The following is a 13,343-nucleotide window of genomic DNA, read 5'->3' on the forward strand; positions in this document are numbered from 1 at the left end:
GGAGCGATGGTACACCCGTGTGAGAACTTTCCTTAAGGCAGATATTGCCACCTGTCATCTAAACTCCTACGGTTAAGCTGTTTGGTGCTGGTAGATTGGCTACAGGAGGCTACTGTCATAGAGATACACACTGCCATTCCAAGGCTGTTTCCCCAGACTTTGTACTGATCTGGGTATTGCACAGCTCTGTTTGAGACACTGATGAGACTCGTTTGCTTGTTCCTTGGCTGAACAATACCCCCTAAATGGGGTAATTCCTTGTGGTACGGCAAGGACTGATTGATTGAGGGCTGTGGAAGGTTCCCTGAAGTGACTTATTGAGGGAAGGATCCACAGTAGAGATTCATACTTATTTTCTGCCATAAGGGTTAGAGTGTTTGTTCCCAAGACCAGAAAAGACTTGGCTAGCGTTGCGGTTCCTTTGTTGTTTTGGACTTCCCCTGCCTCAGTTTTCTTCTCCCTCCAAAGTTTACACAGTGTTTTTGCAGGATGCTTGGAATTTGTTGGTGGATACAAGCAAAGTGTTAGCAGATTTAGTGATTTTTGTGAAAAGTCAGAGGAGAGAATTTTGCAGATACTTCTAATAAATGCTACTGTTACACAGGAATTTGGATTAAGGCTGCTAATGCATCTCTGAGGATGGAGCACGTCCGTGAACCAAGAGGCTAAGGAATAAGTTGGAAAGTAGACCTGATAGAAATGATTAAAGAGTAGGCTGAAAAAGTATTTATTTCAATAGCAACAAAATTGCTTAAATATGTATTTTATTTACAGGCAAAGAAACATTACATAAAAACAGGCCTATGTTTGAAATACAGTACAAATTATTAAATCAAATTATGTACCAGAAACTCATAATGTGAAAATACAATGAAGTTTGCAGTGAGGAGACTGGTTAACTGTACGTATGAAACAGCAAAAATTCATGACATCACTGATACTAACCTTTGTGAGTACTTGAGACTTGATACAGTCTCACCTATCAAATTCCACTTTTTCGATCAAAAGAACTGCCAGCAACTTCAGCTGTTGTTTACAGTAAAGATAAAAAAAAGGGGGGGGGCGGAACACGGGACAATGGAGATGCTTTTGCACATAAAGCTTCTCTTCCTTGAGTCACTTTAGACTTTTCAAGGGGCATCAAGAATTCAGGCTTAGCAGCCTCTTGCATAGGAGGATGTGGATGGGATGCAAAGCGTGGATTGTCACCCATGATGTGAACAACGTGTGTAGCTTGGTAACTTTGGTAAATGTCAGAGTATTTTCAGAAGAAAGCTACTGTTTTTTAACCATGATTCCCATATGGAGGAGCTGTAATGGAGATAACATAATCCAAAATTTTTTAAAAATATTTGTGGTTCTGCATTCATTTGTATTCATGCTGATGAGACCACAAACGTGATGAGATCACAGCAATATTCTCTGGCCTGGATGGTGGTTGTGAATAAAAGACCTTCTAACTCATAGCAGTGGAAGTTAGGGGAGTCTTCTCATTTTCTGTTAACTCTACTAGCAAGTTTGAGAGAGAGGGGAGGGGGAGAAAGGGCTGCTCTTCGAAGTCATCGATTTGCAGGTGTTTTCCTGCTAGGAGAGATTTTAGTAGGTGTTAGTAGAGACTAGGGAAGTGTGGAAGTGTCATGGTGTAAATCAGACTCAATCATCTGAATACGCCTAGTACAGCTAGGTTGTAATGCATCACTGAAGGGGGACCTCCTAGCAGAGTGAGCCTCGTGGTGATTTGACCCCCAGCTGTGATTTCGTGTCTTGAGCACAGTCTGTGTCTGTTCATCAAAGCACCTAAGCGTGTGCTTAAATTTGTGCATGCCGCTTTGGGATCCAGGACATTTAGTAAAACCTTGTTGGTGTCAGTGAAGCAATTCTGCGCATGTAGAATAAGGTTGGTCAAGCTGTGGTTCTTCAGGTGTGCGCAGTTCTAGAGAAATTCAAGTGCTGCCCCACGCTGCCGCTGTCTCATGACACAGTAGGTTTCTCATGAGGACTTGTAGGACCCCTTGAGTAGAACCAAAGGGCTGCTAGTCTCACTTTGGTATGAGGCATTTGGCTCTTCTCTGTCAAGAGAAGACGTGGGAAGAGTCCCACTTCTCTATCACCATCACACGTACCGCTGCAGGCCACAGTCTCATGCTGTTGCTGATGATGAACGAGATTGTTCTCTGCTTATGAATGTCGCAGGGTCTCATGGAACACAGGAAAGCAATGGATTTGCACCAGGTTAACATTTCACTATACAGTTGGCTGAGAGCAGACTTTGAACCAGTATTTAAAGCTACAACAATGTGTCCAAACCCTCTGAGATCAACAAATGATTTCAAACTAGGCCTGTCTGACTTGGCCGCCCCTCCTCCTCTGAAAGGGCAGCACTCAGTTAAGAATTAACAAGTAGCAATGTGACTTTTCTTCCACAATCAGGCTTTTGCTGTACCATTTCCATCAGTTTTGGCTTCCACATTATTCAGCTGTGCACCAGACAACTCCTTTGTTATGTGCCAATTAACCCAGCTTGATAAATAGTGATTATGCATAATTTATACAGAATAATATTCTTGTTGTTCCCTGTAAATAAGGCACTGGCTTAGCAGTGGGTACTGGTCTGTGAATGACTGTCAGATGTGATCGTGAAGGTCCAGGAGGCTAGTGGCAAGAAGGACTCTTGGGACTGTAAGGCAGATAGAAATGATAGCAAGAATAAAACTAGATGGGGGGGGGTGCTTTTGTTTTTGTAAGGGGAGTTGGGATTTTGGTTGTGCAGTTCTGTAGTTTGCTCTTTCGGTGTACTGAATAGGCCTCTTGGTTTTAGTCCAGCTCTCACTGGAGTCCGTGGGAGCTTCCTCGATGACGTTGGTGGGTACTTTATTGGACCCCTAAGGAGCATCTTCAAATGATTTCCCTGGCTGCTGAAGCCAGGTTTTCACAGCCGTTCTGTTTCCTCTTCTGCATTAACTGATCTGAAGTCTCTCAGACTGATGAGCTGAGAGCAGCGGGACGCAAGGAGTGGGTGAGAATTGCATAGCCCCATGAACCTTGAGTAAACAGGGGGAGGACATACGGAAATGTGAAATCCAGTCCACTGGTCCGAGATGTACTCCCAGTGACAGCACTTGCTGGAATACTATTGCAGAGCCTCCAGAAGAGTGTTAGGGACTGTTGCTTTGGGTAAACTGGGCTGTCTGTCAGCCAGCACCATGCTCTGCATGCATAGAGCCAACTGGAAACCCTCCAGAGCTGGAGGCTGCTTGCACAGCTGCTGTTTTGGCGATCACATCCCCTTTCTCCTTGGACAACCTTAATCCTGGCGTTTACCTCATGGTGAATTTTACCCAGTTCAGTGATTCCAGGTGTGTTTGCCATTTTGCCTCTTCTATCTCATCCTCTGTAATGTATCCCCACAGGCCTATAAATGGCACCACCTCAGCAGACTCAGCTCATCTTTCAACGCACTGCCAGAGCCTTCTTTTGATTTATTGCCTTTCGCCACAGTGGCCCAGAATGAAGTCAACTTCTGAAATCACTTAGGGAAGGATCTGCTGAACAAGCATACATTTAATAATACGCCTTTACCTTTTTACTTCCTCCATACTGGGATGTTCCAATGAAATAAGAAATCCCTTCAGAGTATTGGAGTGCTGGAGATAGCTGCTGATGATTCGCAGCTCTGAGGTGCAGCATTGCCTTTAACTGCTGCGCTTTGATTCAGCCCTACGTTCAGCCTAACATCCTCAACTGCGAAATGCTGCCGTTTTCTGATGGGTGCGACTTATTTTTTCTTCATACCACAAAGGGCTTGCTTTTCTCTTAGCCTGTTGTTTAAAGTATTGACAAAATATGCGAGATAGATCGTCTCTGAAGATGTAACAATAGCTACATGGGTACCCCATGGTCTACCACATCTTGTCAAATTCATATTAAAAGCACTTTTTTGAATATGTCTTTTTTTTCCAAAGCAGAGTGCTTAATGGCTTGTTGGAACTCTTATTACTTTGAATAAAATTATAGAAACATTCATGATTTTTATGTTAAACTATTAAATGTTACTATATGTTTATTAGAATATGCATATTAGTAGAGTATATTGGCCACCTGTAAGTAAATGGCTGCTAAATTTCCCTGTGTTTTATAACTGAATAACTTTTGAAAGAATAGGGGTTTTCATACTTTTCCTCTGACCAACATTTTTAGAATAATTGCTTCAGAAAATAAGAGCTACAGTTACAATCCAAAGTGATCACAGCATGCTGGCATAACATACTAGATTAAAATGAAAAGCATTTCAAATGGTGCAACAGATGGAAACAAGTTATTTAACTCAAGTGTGTGTTACATATTTGTGTTGCATGCACACTGTCCATGTTTCTGCAGAGATTAGTCATGAAACAGGAGTTGGAGCCTCGGATGTGGAGAACACAAATGGTCGTTGTTTGCTGTGAATATATTTAGACTCTTCTGGGGAAAACTTTGCCAGGTCCTCTGGCTCCCTCACACAGGTGTTAGCTCATGTACCATGCTTCAGGGAGAAAGGAGTGCGTGTTTACATGGACGGGATAGACTAAGCTTTTCTCAAAGGGCAAAAGCTCAATTAATTGCTTTACATCCACATATTAATTCTCTAACACTCCCTAAATTTGAGGCCAGTGCCTGAACTCTTCAGCATCCAGGATCGTGGAGCTGCCCATCAGGAGCAGAGTGTTGGCATTGCACATACTGCTGTTGTTGGCAAGGCATTTATTATCCTGGAGAAACTGAGCAGAAACATCTCTTCGTCAAAGCACAAAAGGCAGATACCAATGCCTTTCCGTTTCTCTCTAGCAGTGAGTTTAACTGTCTACAAAGAGAAGTGTCTCGCTGCTCCTCCTTCAGGTATCTCCTTTCGTGTCAGGACCAGCATGGGCAGTAAGCGGAAGAGCTCACAAATAACACAAATCCACAGCATTTAAATCTGAGTTCTGAGTTCAGCAGTGTTACAAAGTCTTCTTTCTAAGAGCTTTTTGTTTTAATCTGTATGGTATGTATTTGATGTCTTCCCATTAAAACTAAAAGGAATTCTCCCTTGTGAGCAGCTTGTGGGGGTGGTGGGTTCAGGATGGAAAGTGGTCTGGTAACAGTAGAAGATCGTGGATTGCCAGGATGGGTTTAAAAACAGAAAACTTGGCTATAATTTGTGGTGCCTGATCCGAGAGCTTGAATGCCATGTTGTAAAGACATAAGCAAGATAATGTAGTATTCTGATCAGCACATACTTAAGTATAGTCCTCAAATACCTAACATTTTTTAAATCATCCTCCAAAAAAATCAGTTGATTTGCACAGCACATATATATCTCCTTTCACCTTTAATCCATTTTAAGCTTTAAATCCCTATTTTGCTTCCCTCAAACTCCAATAGATTGAGTATACTTCAAATTGATCATAGCTTTTCAAAAGGAATGTTCTCGTAGAACTCTGAATCTGTGGTATTTTAAAAAAAATCAGTGTGTAATAGTGATCCCAGTTAAAACAAAATCTTTTTTATGATTTGGACCTACTGGTAAGAGGCTGTCACTTTTCCTGGAAACTAGGTGGATTGACTCCTGGGTTTCTTCCATCATCAGAAATGTGTTGTAAATACAGAGATTCTGAATGGTAAGTGGTTTTTTGGGGGGGTTGTTTTTGTTGGTTTTTTTTTTTAATGAAAGTGAAACATACATTATAATTTGGTAGGTTTGCAGGACAAGATACTCATTTTGTGCTTGAGTTTCATCAAGGTTCTACAAAACTTTTTTTTTTTTTTTTTTTTTTTTTTTTTTTTTTTTAACTTTGTAGCCAGTAAGCTGAAAACAGAGGTAGCTGAGACTCTATGTAATCTGAGGTTTGGAAGCAGCTTGAGAACTAAACAGAAGTGAGTAGGTAATAGCAGCACAAGTAGCCTAGCCTGTTCCAAGCCACTCAGGCCACTGCAGTATGTTCTCTGACTAGATAAAGAATACCTTTCAGAAAGCTAAGCACGGCTTTCTCAGGACAATCAAGGTCGTGCTCAGCCTGACTTTCTGTCTGTTTTACAGTTTGGTGCTCAAAGATGTCCTTGTTACTGAGATTTTAAATATATTAGTTAGTTTTTTAAAATACCAAAGCTTTTATTTGCATATACGTCAAATTGGCAGTTTGGGGGCAGAGAGGTTTTGGTCCTGGTTACCTTTGTCTGAGTAAAGTTACGCTAATGGACAAAGTCCATCAGACCTGAATGAACTTCAGCTACCTTTCTCTGAGTGCTTTCTGAAACTGTGCTTTTTGTCAGCCTTTCTGTCTAAAAGGATCTGACTTCAGTTACGCACTTCTTTCTCGCGAGCAGTCATTGCAGGTCTCGACCGGCACCTATTGGCATCACAGCGTGCATGAGGTTTTGTGCTGCTGGTGTTCCTACTAGCACTGCTACAGCCTAAGTGGCCTATTTTTATTGTTGCAAGCTGGCATTTTTCATACGCTCATAAAATTCACACAAATGTTTCGGTGTGAAGAGAAGATCCAGCACGCAGCAAATTCATGTACATTGTTAGGGTTTTATTTGACTGTAGTAGTATATATAAAGGCCAAAATGTGTAAAGTTTAATGAGTCGAGTCATGTATCTCATAAATAATTGGGCATACTGAAGGAAACCAAGGTTGTGGTAATGTATTTCTGCAGCACCCAGCACCCAGGAGCTGTAATTGTGGTCAGGGTTCCAAAGTCATCCTCAAAAGCGGATAAGAAATAAAGACTCATTTAATAATGCATACTGGAGCTGTGATAGGGTGACAAAAGTAATCTTGAACAGGATCTTGACCAGAGAGTGTTTGGGGATGCTTGGATCTGGACATTTGTTTTGGATTGCTTTTCAGTAAATGGTTTGTAAAATATGAATGGATTAATCCTTATGCCTTTCATTTGCGATTTAATAATAGCCCCCTCCCAGTGCCTGAATCTACTGTTTTTACTTTATTGGCTCTTCCAAAAGGAAATGCAAACTGAAGGAAGTATATATGTTTGAAGGAGGCACTAGATAGAATGAAGCAAACTGAGTAGTTCTTTTTATAGAGAACTAGATAAAACACACTGCATTTATATCACTGAGAAAACTTTTGCCATAAATGAAGTAACAAGAGTAAATCATAATTTTGTTTTGCGCTGTGCTGTGAGGTTTTGGGTTGGGGTTTTTTTGTTTGGTTTGGCGGGATTTTTTTACGTTTGTAAGGGCACATCCTTTGTTAGGTAGGATGAGAAGTGATGTTATAGCCTATATCTCAGGAGGATTTGTATCCAGGTTGTAAGTTCCTTGGTTCCCTCCCACCCCAAGAATATTCACTATTAACTATTTCAGAAATGGGTGTTTTCAGAAATGCTTGTTTTCTCAGCTGAATTTTAAACAACTCAGTGGAATATTTTCTTCTTGACAGAATTCAGTGTCTTAAAAATTTTAAATGTAAAAGGTAGTTTTATTTGCCATAGGTAAATGCAGTTCATTTTTAATTTTTAATATGATGAGTTTGTCTTTAAAGGAAGCTCTCAAGTCTGATTGTGTGGAGCCCCCCAAAAGCAGCTCGCTGCTGTGCTGATCTCCTCAGGGCTCAAGGTAGAGAGAGTGTGCCTTTTCATTCAGTGTATTAAAAGGAAAGGGAGAGAAAGCAATAGAGGCATTGTTGGTCTCTCTAAGAGCCTGTATTCTTACTGTATGAAGTGATGTTAATGATAACCCTTACATTATTACAGCAAGGAAGTCATAGGATGGAGCCTTAGATAGCAAATAGCAACTGCTCTGAGATATGCTGCATATTATTCCATAATAAAGTAGTCCCATTAGTCTGTTGGCAGAGGCTGGCAGTTAGAATTGTCTGGAATCCAAGACAATTGGCAGAAGAAAGTGGAGGGAATAAAATTATTTCACAGCTGAGGGAAACACAGAACACAAAACCGAGGAACTGGTATGAGCAATGCGCCATAATGTCAGTTGTGATTGTGCTCCTGCAGCGCCTTTCATCCCAAAGAGCTGTATGATTATCAATAAGGCAGGCCTTACAGTGCCCCTTTGACATAGGTTAATTTTGTCAGACCTACTTTATAAGAAATTGAGTGAACAAAGGGGAAATTACTTGTCCATACAAACAGTAATGAAGAAGGAATAGTGTCTGAGGTATTGTAACCTCCAACCCCTGACTCTTAATGATATCTAGTGGAAATGGTGTATTAAGATCCATCCTTTAACATATTTCTTTGGTTGGCTTTATACATCTTTTCTTTAAACAAGCAAAAATCCAAACCTACTTGTAAATGTTCCTAGTCATGCTTCAGTTGTTTATAGTAAGAACTGGAAGTTAAAAAAAAAATAGAAAGAAAAAAAAAAAAAAGGTGTCAGAGAAGTTTTGACTTCAGCTTCCAGGCAATAGAGAGTAGAAATGTCAGAGCCTATACAACCTTGCTGTGTTAGGAATACTCACAGTCACTAAAAGGTAGAAGAACTAAATACCATTAGAAAGCAAAAAATAAATTTTAAAAGGACACAAAACATCAAATAACATGTGTGAAATGGGGCATCTTTTGAGTTTCTGGCCTGGAGCTTTCCTGGGGTCTGAGTGAAAAAAAAATCACATCTGGTTAATCTTAGCAAGTTTCTGTGGTGGGGCTGATTTGACTGGAGGGAGGATGGAACTGCTCGTAAAACAGAAGACTGGGGTTCATTGACTTACACTGATGTTTAGGATGGCTCAGCTCCTATTCAGTACAGAAACAAAGATTTTTATTTATTTGAGTTTGGTTTGGGTTTTTTGGTTGCCCTTTTTTTTTTTGGTTTGGGTGGAGGGGGTTTAAGTAAATTCTGCTTACCACTGTGATCAGTCTGGCTCTGAGCATTTTCCTTCCTTGGCAGGAAACACTTCCATCTCTCATGACCTGGAAGTTCCTTACCTTCTTTTGACATGCTTGAGAATTCACAGGCTTCTGTCATACCATCCATTCCTTTCCTGAAAATGATGGCATGTGGCAGCTAACTTATTCCGAGAACAAGCCCAGAGTTAAGTCTCCATTAATAAATAGTCACCTTGCACCTAATGCCAAAATATCGGCTTACTATGATCTCCCGTGGGATAACTGCTCCTCAGGACGTCTGTCCCATGTTTGTGGAGGTTGCAACTTTTTCAGATCAGGTTATAAAGCAATTTGATTATGAGCTGTCCTTGGAAACAGATGCACATACACAGTATTAATAACTACAGTTAAGAGCCGTTTCATAAAGGCATAGCTCAGCAAAAAAAAAAATTTGCTTTTTTTTTTTTTGAGGAATAAGGTTGCTTCAGGATTTGTCCAAATCACTTCTTTAACAGCCAAATTATGTGTTTGACCATCTGCATTTTTCAGATGGGAAAAACAAACATAAATCAACTGTGATTAATTAAGGGAAAATACCAAAATTCTTACTCAAACATGAGGATTGTTCTGATTGTCAATGGAAAGTAGTTTGAAAGAGCTTAAAGCTAAGGTTTAGTTAGCCTTTTTTAAATTTTGCTTAAGGCTCAGTGATGTTAGAATAATAATTTAATTAAAATGAATGTAATTATGTGTTTGGGTTTTGGAAAACAAGTAACAATATGGCTGTGGGTTCATGGACGTTCAGTAGGTTCATCTGATCACATAGGAGATTAGGTCACAAACTAAATGAAAGACCTAATGCTACAAAGTTGTAACAAAATTGTGAGTTCAAAAATGCAAATGAACATTGAGGACCAAGATAATTGGCCTTTTAGCTTCTCTTTATAAAAACAACGGTTTATCTGCCTTTTAAATGGGCCAGTAAAATTGAATTGGTACCCTACAGTGCATGCAGAATAGATAGGCAAGAAGAATAAGCTATAATAAGCAGAGAAGCTTAAGAGATGAAGATTTTTCAAAACTAATAGAAGACAGATAGTCCGTAAGTGTGTTAAATCTTAAAGATCTGCAGTGAATACAAACCTGAATCAGGGGAAATAAGACTGGTCAGGGAGGTATGCTTCTTAGAAGATATTGTTGGTGATCCTCCAGAATTTTTAGGCAAAAAAATCGCAGATATCTGAAAGGCCAAATCAGAAGCTGTCACCTGCGCTAGGATACTCCATGCAAGCAGCAGCTCCGTGTTGGCTATTAGGTATTGTTTGGAGGAGGTCCTGCTAACAGTCAGGTTGTTCGCAGACACTGATTTTTTTCTCAGATTACTCACAAATTGAGAGTGGGCTCTTCGCATAAATGAGCAAGAGCACAAACTGCTTTGAAAATAGATACACCTTAATTCGGTATTTTAAAATAGCCATGCAAGACAGAATTTTGACCAAAGGACAAAGACCTTGAACCATTTTCAAACTGTTGACCACAGTGCCTAGGTGCAATATCGCTAAGAACAAGAAAGAGCACAAACCGGACCAATTCTCAGCTGGTTCCCAGCACAATGCAGAGGAACTGGTCCATGCTGGAGCCAGCCACTCTCAGTTACCTCTAGCACTGCACCTATTCTCTCCACTGACTCTATGAGGTGTAGGAACTAGCAGTCCTAGTAAGAGCTAATCTGTATTCTTCATTATAGTCCTACACTTAGATAGCATGGTAGGCTTTCTGAGCCCCCTTGTGACTCTCTTTTTCAGATACTATGTCCCTGTAAATCTCAGAGATTTTAGTGGAGTCACAGTTCAAAAGTATTCCTGAGCCTTATACCTTATACCTGATAAGAAATAATGGGTGAACCCAGGATTGTTTGAAATACTCTGAGTTTTTAGGGTGAGGAGATATTTCCAAATATGTTTTGTTTGCATTGCAAGAAGGGATGTTTCCTGGAATACTTGCTCTTCTCTGCTTTCGCCGCAGTACAGAATCTACATAAAAAACTAGTAAACTAGGCCATTAATAAATATGTAAAAGAAGCCTGGTCTGTGAGGTACTGACTCAGTGTATGTGAGGACACCCAGCTCTGCTAGCCCCACTCCAGTGATTATTTCCATGAAATTAGAGGGCTTACACGCCATTGAAATGATTTGGAGACCGCCAGACTTTCTAATGTAGTCTTTATTTTTCCCTTTTTTTCACCTGTAAGTTAATGCCTTTTATTTGTTATTTCAGCAGATAATTTTTACGGTAGCTTTTCTACTTTATATCCTGCTGGTATATAGTTTAACAAAATGCCTTTTGAAACAGTGTATTTAATTCCTCAGTCATGCCTCTGGGAACAAGTTCTCGCTGTATTATAACTTCTTTTATATCTTTTCCTTACTGTGGTTGAGAACTTCGGCAAACTTTTTCTTTCGGAAATCACTACTTCTTATTCCCTCTCTGTGCCTCATGTGCATCTCTTCTGTCTACACCAGCTGTTACTTGCTGCTGGTATCCACGACTGGTCGTGTCCTGTTACAGTGGCTTAAACACTTAAAGAAGTTCCTTAAGAGCAGTTCTATTTTTGCATCTGGATCTCCAGGAAGAAAATAGAATTTTCCCACCTGGCTACCTATTTGAGGTGTTACCCATGATGCTGTATCAATGAGCTGATATTGTGGAGAATCCTTTTTAAAATTACTTTTAGAGGCTTTAGTGATTCTGAATGGTAGCATTTACGGTAGGAAATGTTTCATGATGGTACTTTTAGAAGTAACGATGCTGTATATTTCTGTGTAGAAGTCGTGTCTTCTTTACCAGTAATTACTTCCCCTTGCTTTTTGCAAAGTTAAATATGAAGTGTTTTGGCAAAAGTGGTTAATGGGGCTAGTTGAAAATTGTTGTTAAATCCAGTTCTTGACAAGTGAAATTGTTAATGTTGAATGAACATTTTTCTGGGAAACTTATCTTCATTACAAATGGAACTTGCTCATCTCAGTCCAAAAATGTTTTGATTTAGAAGTGCTGCTATGCTGTAGTGTATTTCAGTTGTACAATCTTTATCATGGACCAGAGCCCCAGCATCCCACATATCAGGCTCCCTTGCTGTCTCTGATGCAGTCTCCCTCCACGGAAAGAACCCAGGGTCACAAGAAGTTTGCTCTGTTGCTATGGAGTTGAACAACAAAGAAACTGTTTTCCCTGCAACTCCCATGAAGTTGACCACGTTTATAAATTGAAATACTTTCATTTTTGTCCCAAGTGGTCATTGCTGAATCTCTACAAAGTATGGGAAATGAAGTGTTTCCCCAGATAAGTGCATGTGAAACAAAACACCCTTGACTGCATTTTGATTATTTTCTGGTACTAGATGAGTTCTTCAGGACACCAGAAAAGTTAATGACTAAAAGCCTCCTGGTTAAGGGATATCAACTTTCATCCCAGGAAGCAACAATATGTGTTCCTTATTTGCATTGTCATTAATGAGCCGTCCACGTTCCAAATTGCTTCTGAAAGATTTTAACACTCAGTTAAGAAGCCACCTTAATTTCTCACTGAAAAAGACCACACCCAGGTTTCACACAGAGATTTCAGCATTGTGGGACTAGAAAGGAATAAAACATCCAGATTTCTTTAAATCAGATCTGAATCAAGGTGGGATACCAGGGAAAACTACATCTTAACATATTGACTTTCAGGCAGACCTGACATTTGTTACGTAGCTGCTAACAGGTCGTACTCAAGGGAGGGAAGGTATTTTACAGACAAGTAATGTAATCCCATCTTTGTTTTTAAAGAATATGGAGAGATTAGTGGATTATAACAATACAGCAGGACAAATCGCAATGAAAAATGTGCTCGGGCCGGTTTACTTGTGACAAAGTTGGTACAACTCACAGCTACACTGAAATTAGTATAAATTATCTCATGAATTCATTCCATCTGCTGCAGCATACAGAATAATTTCAGGATTGCTTAGAAGGCTTACTTCAAACACACTTTAAAAGTTTGTTGCATTCATTATACGTCAGATTTTAACACCCCTGTCTGTCTTTGTTAGTCTGTTCACAGTTTTCCAGAGGAGTTTACGCCATCTTTGGATTCTACGACCAGATGTCAATGAACACACTGACATCATTTTGTGGAGCACTTCACACATCCTTCGTCACACCCAGCTTCCCAACGGATGCAGATGTGCAGTTTGTCATCCAGATGCGGCCAGCATTAAAAGGAGCCATCTTGAGTCTCTTGACTCATTATAAGTGGGAAAAGTTTGTGTACCTCTATGACACAGAACGGGGTAAGCACCATCACTTTAAGTGATTTTTCTATTTCATAACTTGCTGTAAGTATTACCAGGATCAGCATGTGCAGCCCATCCCAATTTTGTTCTGGATGCAGATAGCACATTCTGATGGTCCTAGAAAACAAGTTTATTCTGAAGAAACTGAAATGAATGGATAGATGGAAGGAAGGCATTTTCATAT

At 40.0% G+C, this 13,343-nt stretch overlaps 1 protein-coding gene across 6 annotated transcripts in view; it reads left to right on the forward strand.

Moving 5' to 3' along the window:
* The window catches only part of GRIA3 (glutamate ionotropic receptor AMPA type subunit 3), a 155,551-nt gene that overhangs the window by 22,243 nt on the left and 119,965 nt on the right, over window positions 1-13,343 (forward strand). For all 6 annotated transcript variants that reach the window (XR_005931023.1, XM_029996557.2, XM_029996556.2 and 3 more), the window contains exon 3: window positions 12,917-13,156. Coding sequence is in view for 5 of the 6 variants with exons in the window: in XM_029996557.2 (XP_029852417.1) it covers window positions 12,917-13,156 (240 nt within the window). In the remaining variant the exon portion in view is untranslated. The remainder of the gene's footprint in view (window positions 1-12,916; window positions 13,157-13,343) is intronic.

The sequence above is a fragment of the Aquila chrysaetos genome, chromosome 21 (genome assembly GCF_900496995.4).
Source record: "Aquila chrysaetos chrysaetos chromosome 21, bAquChr1.4, whole genome shotgun sequence".
Taxonomy (NCBI): Eukaryota; Metazoa; Chordata; class Aves; order Accipitriformes; family Accipitridae; genus Aquila; species Aquila chrysaetos.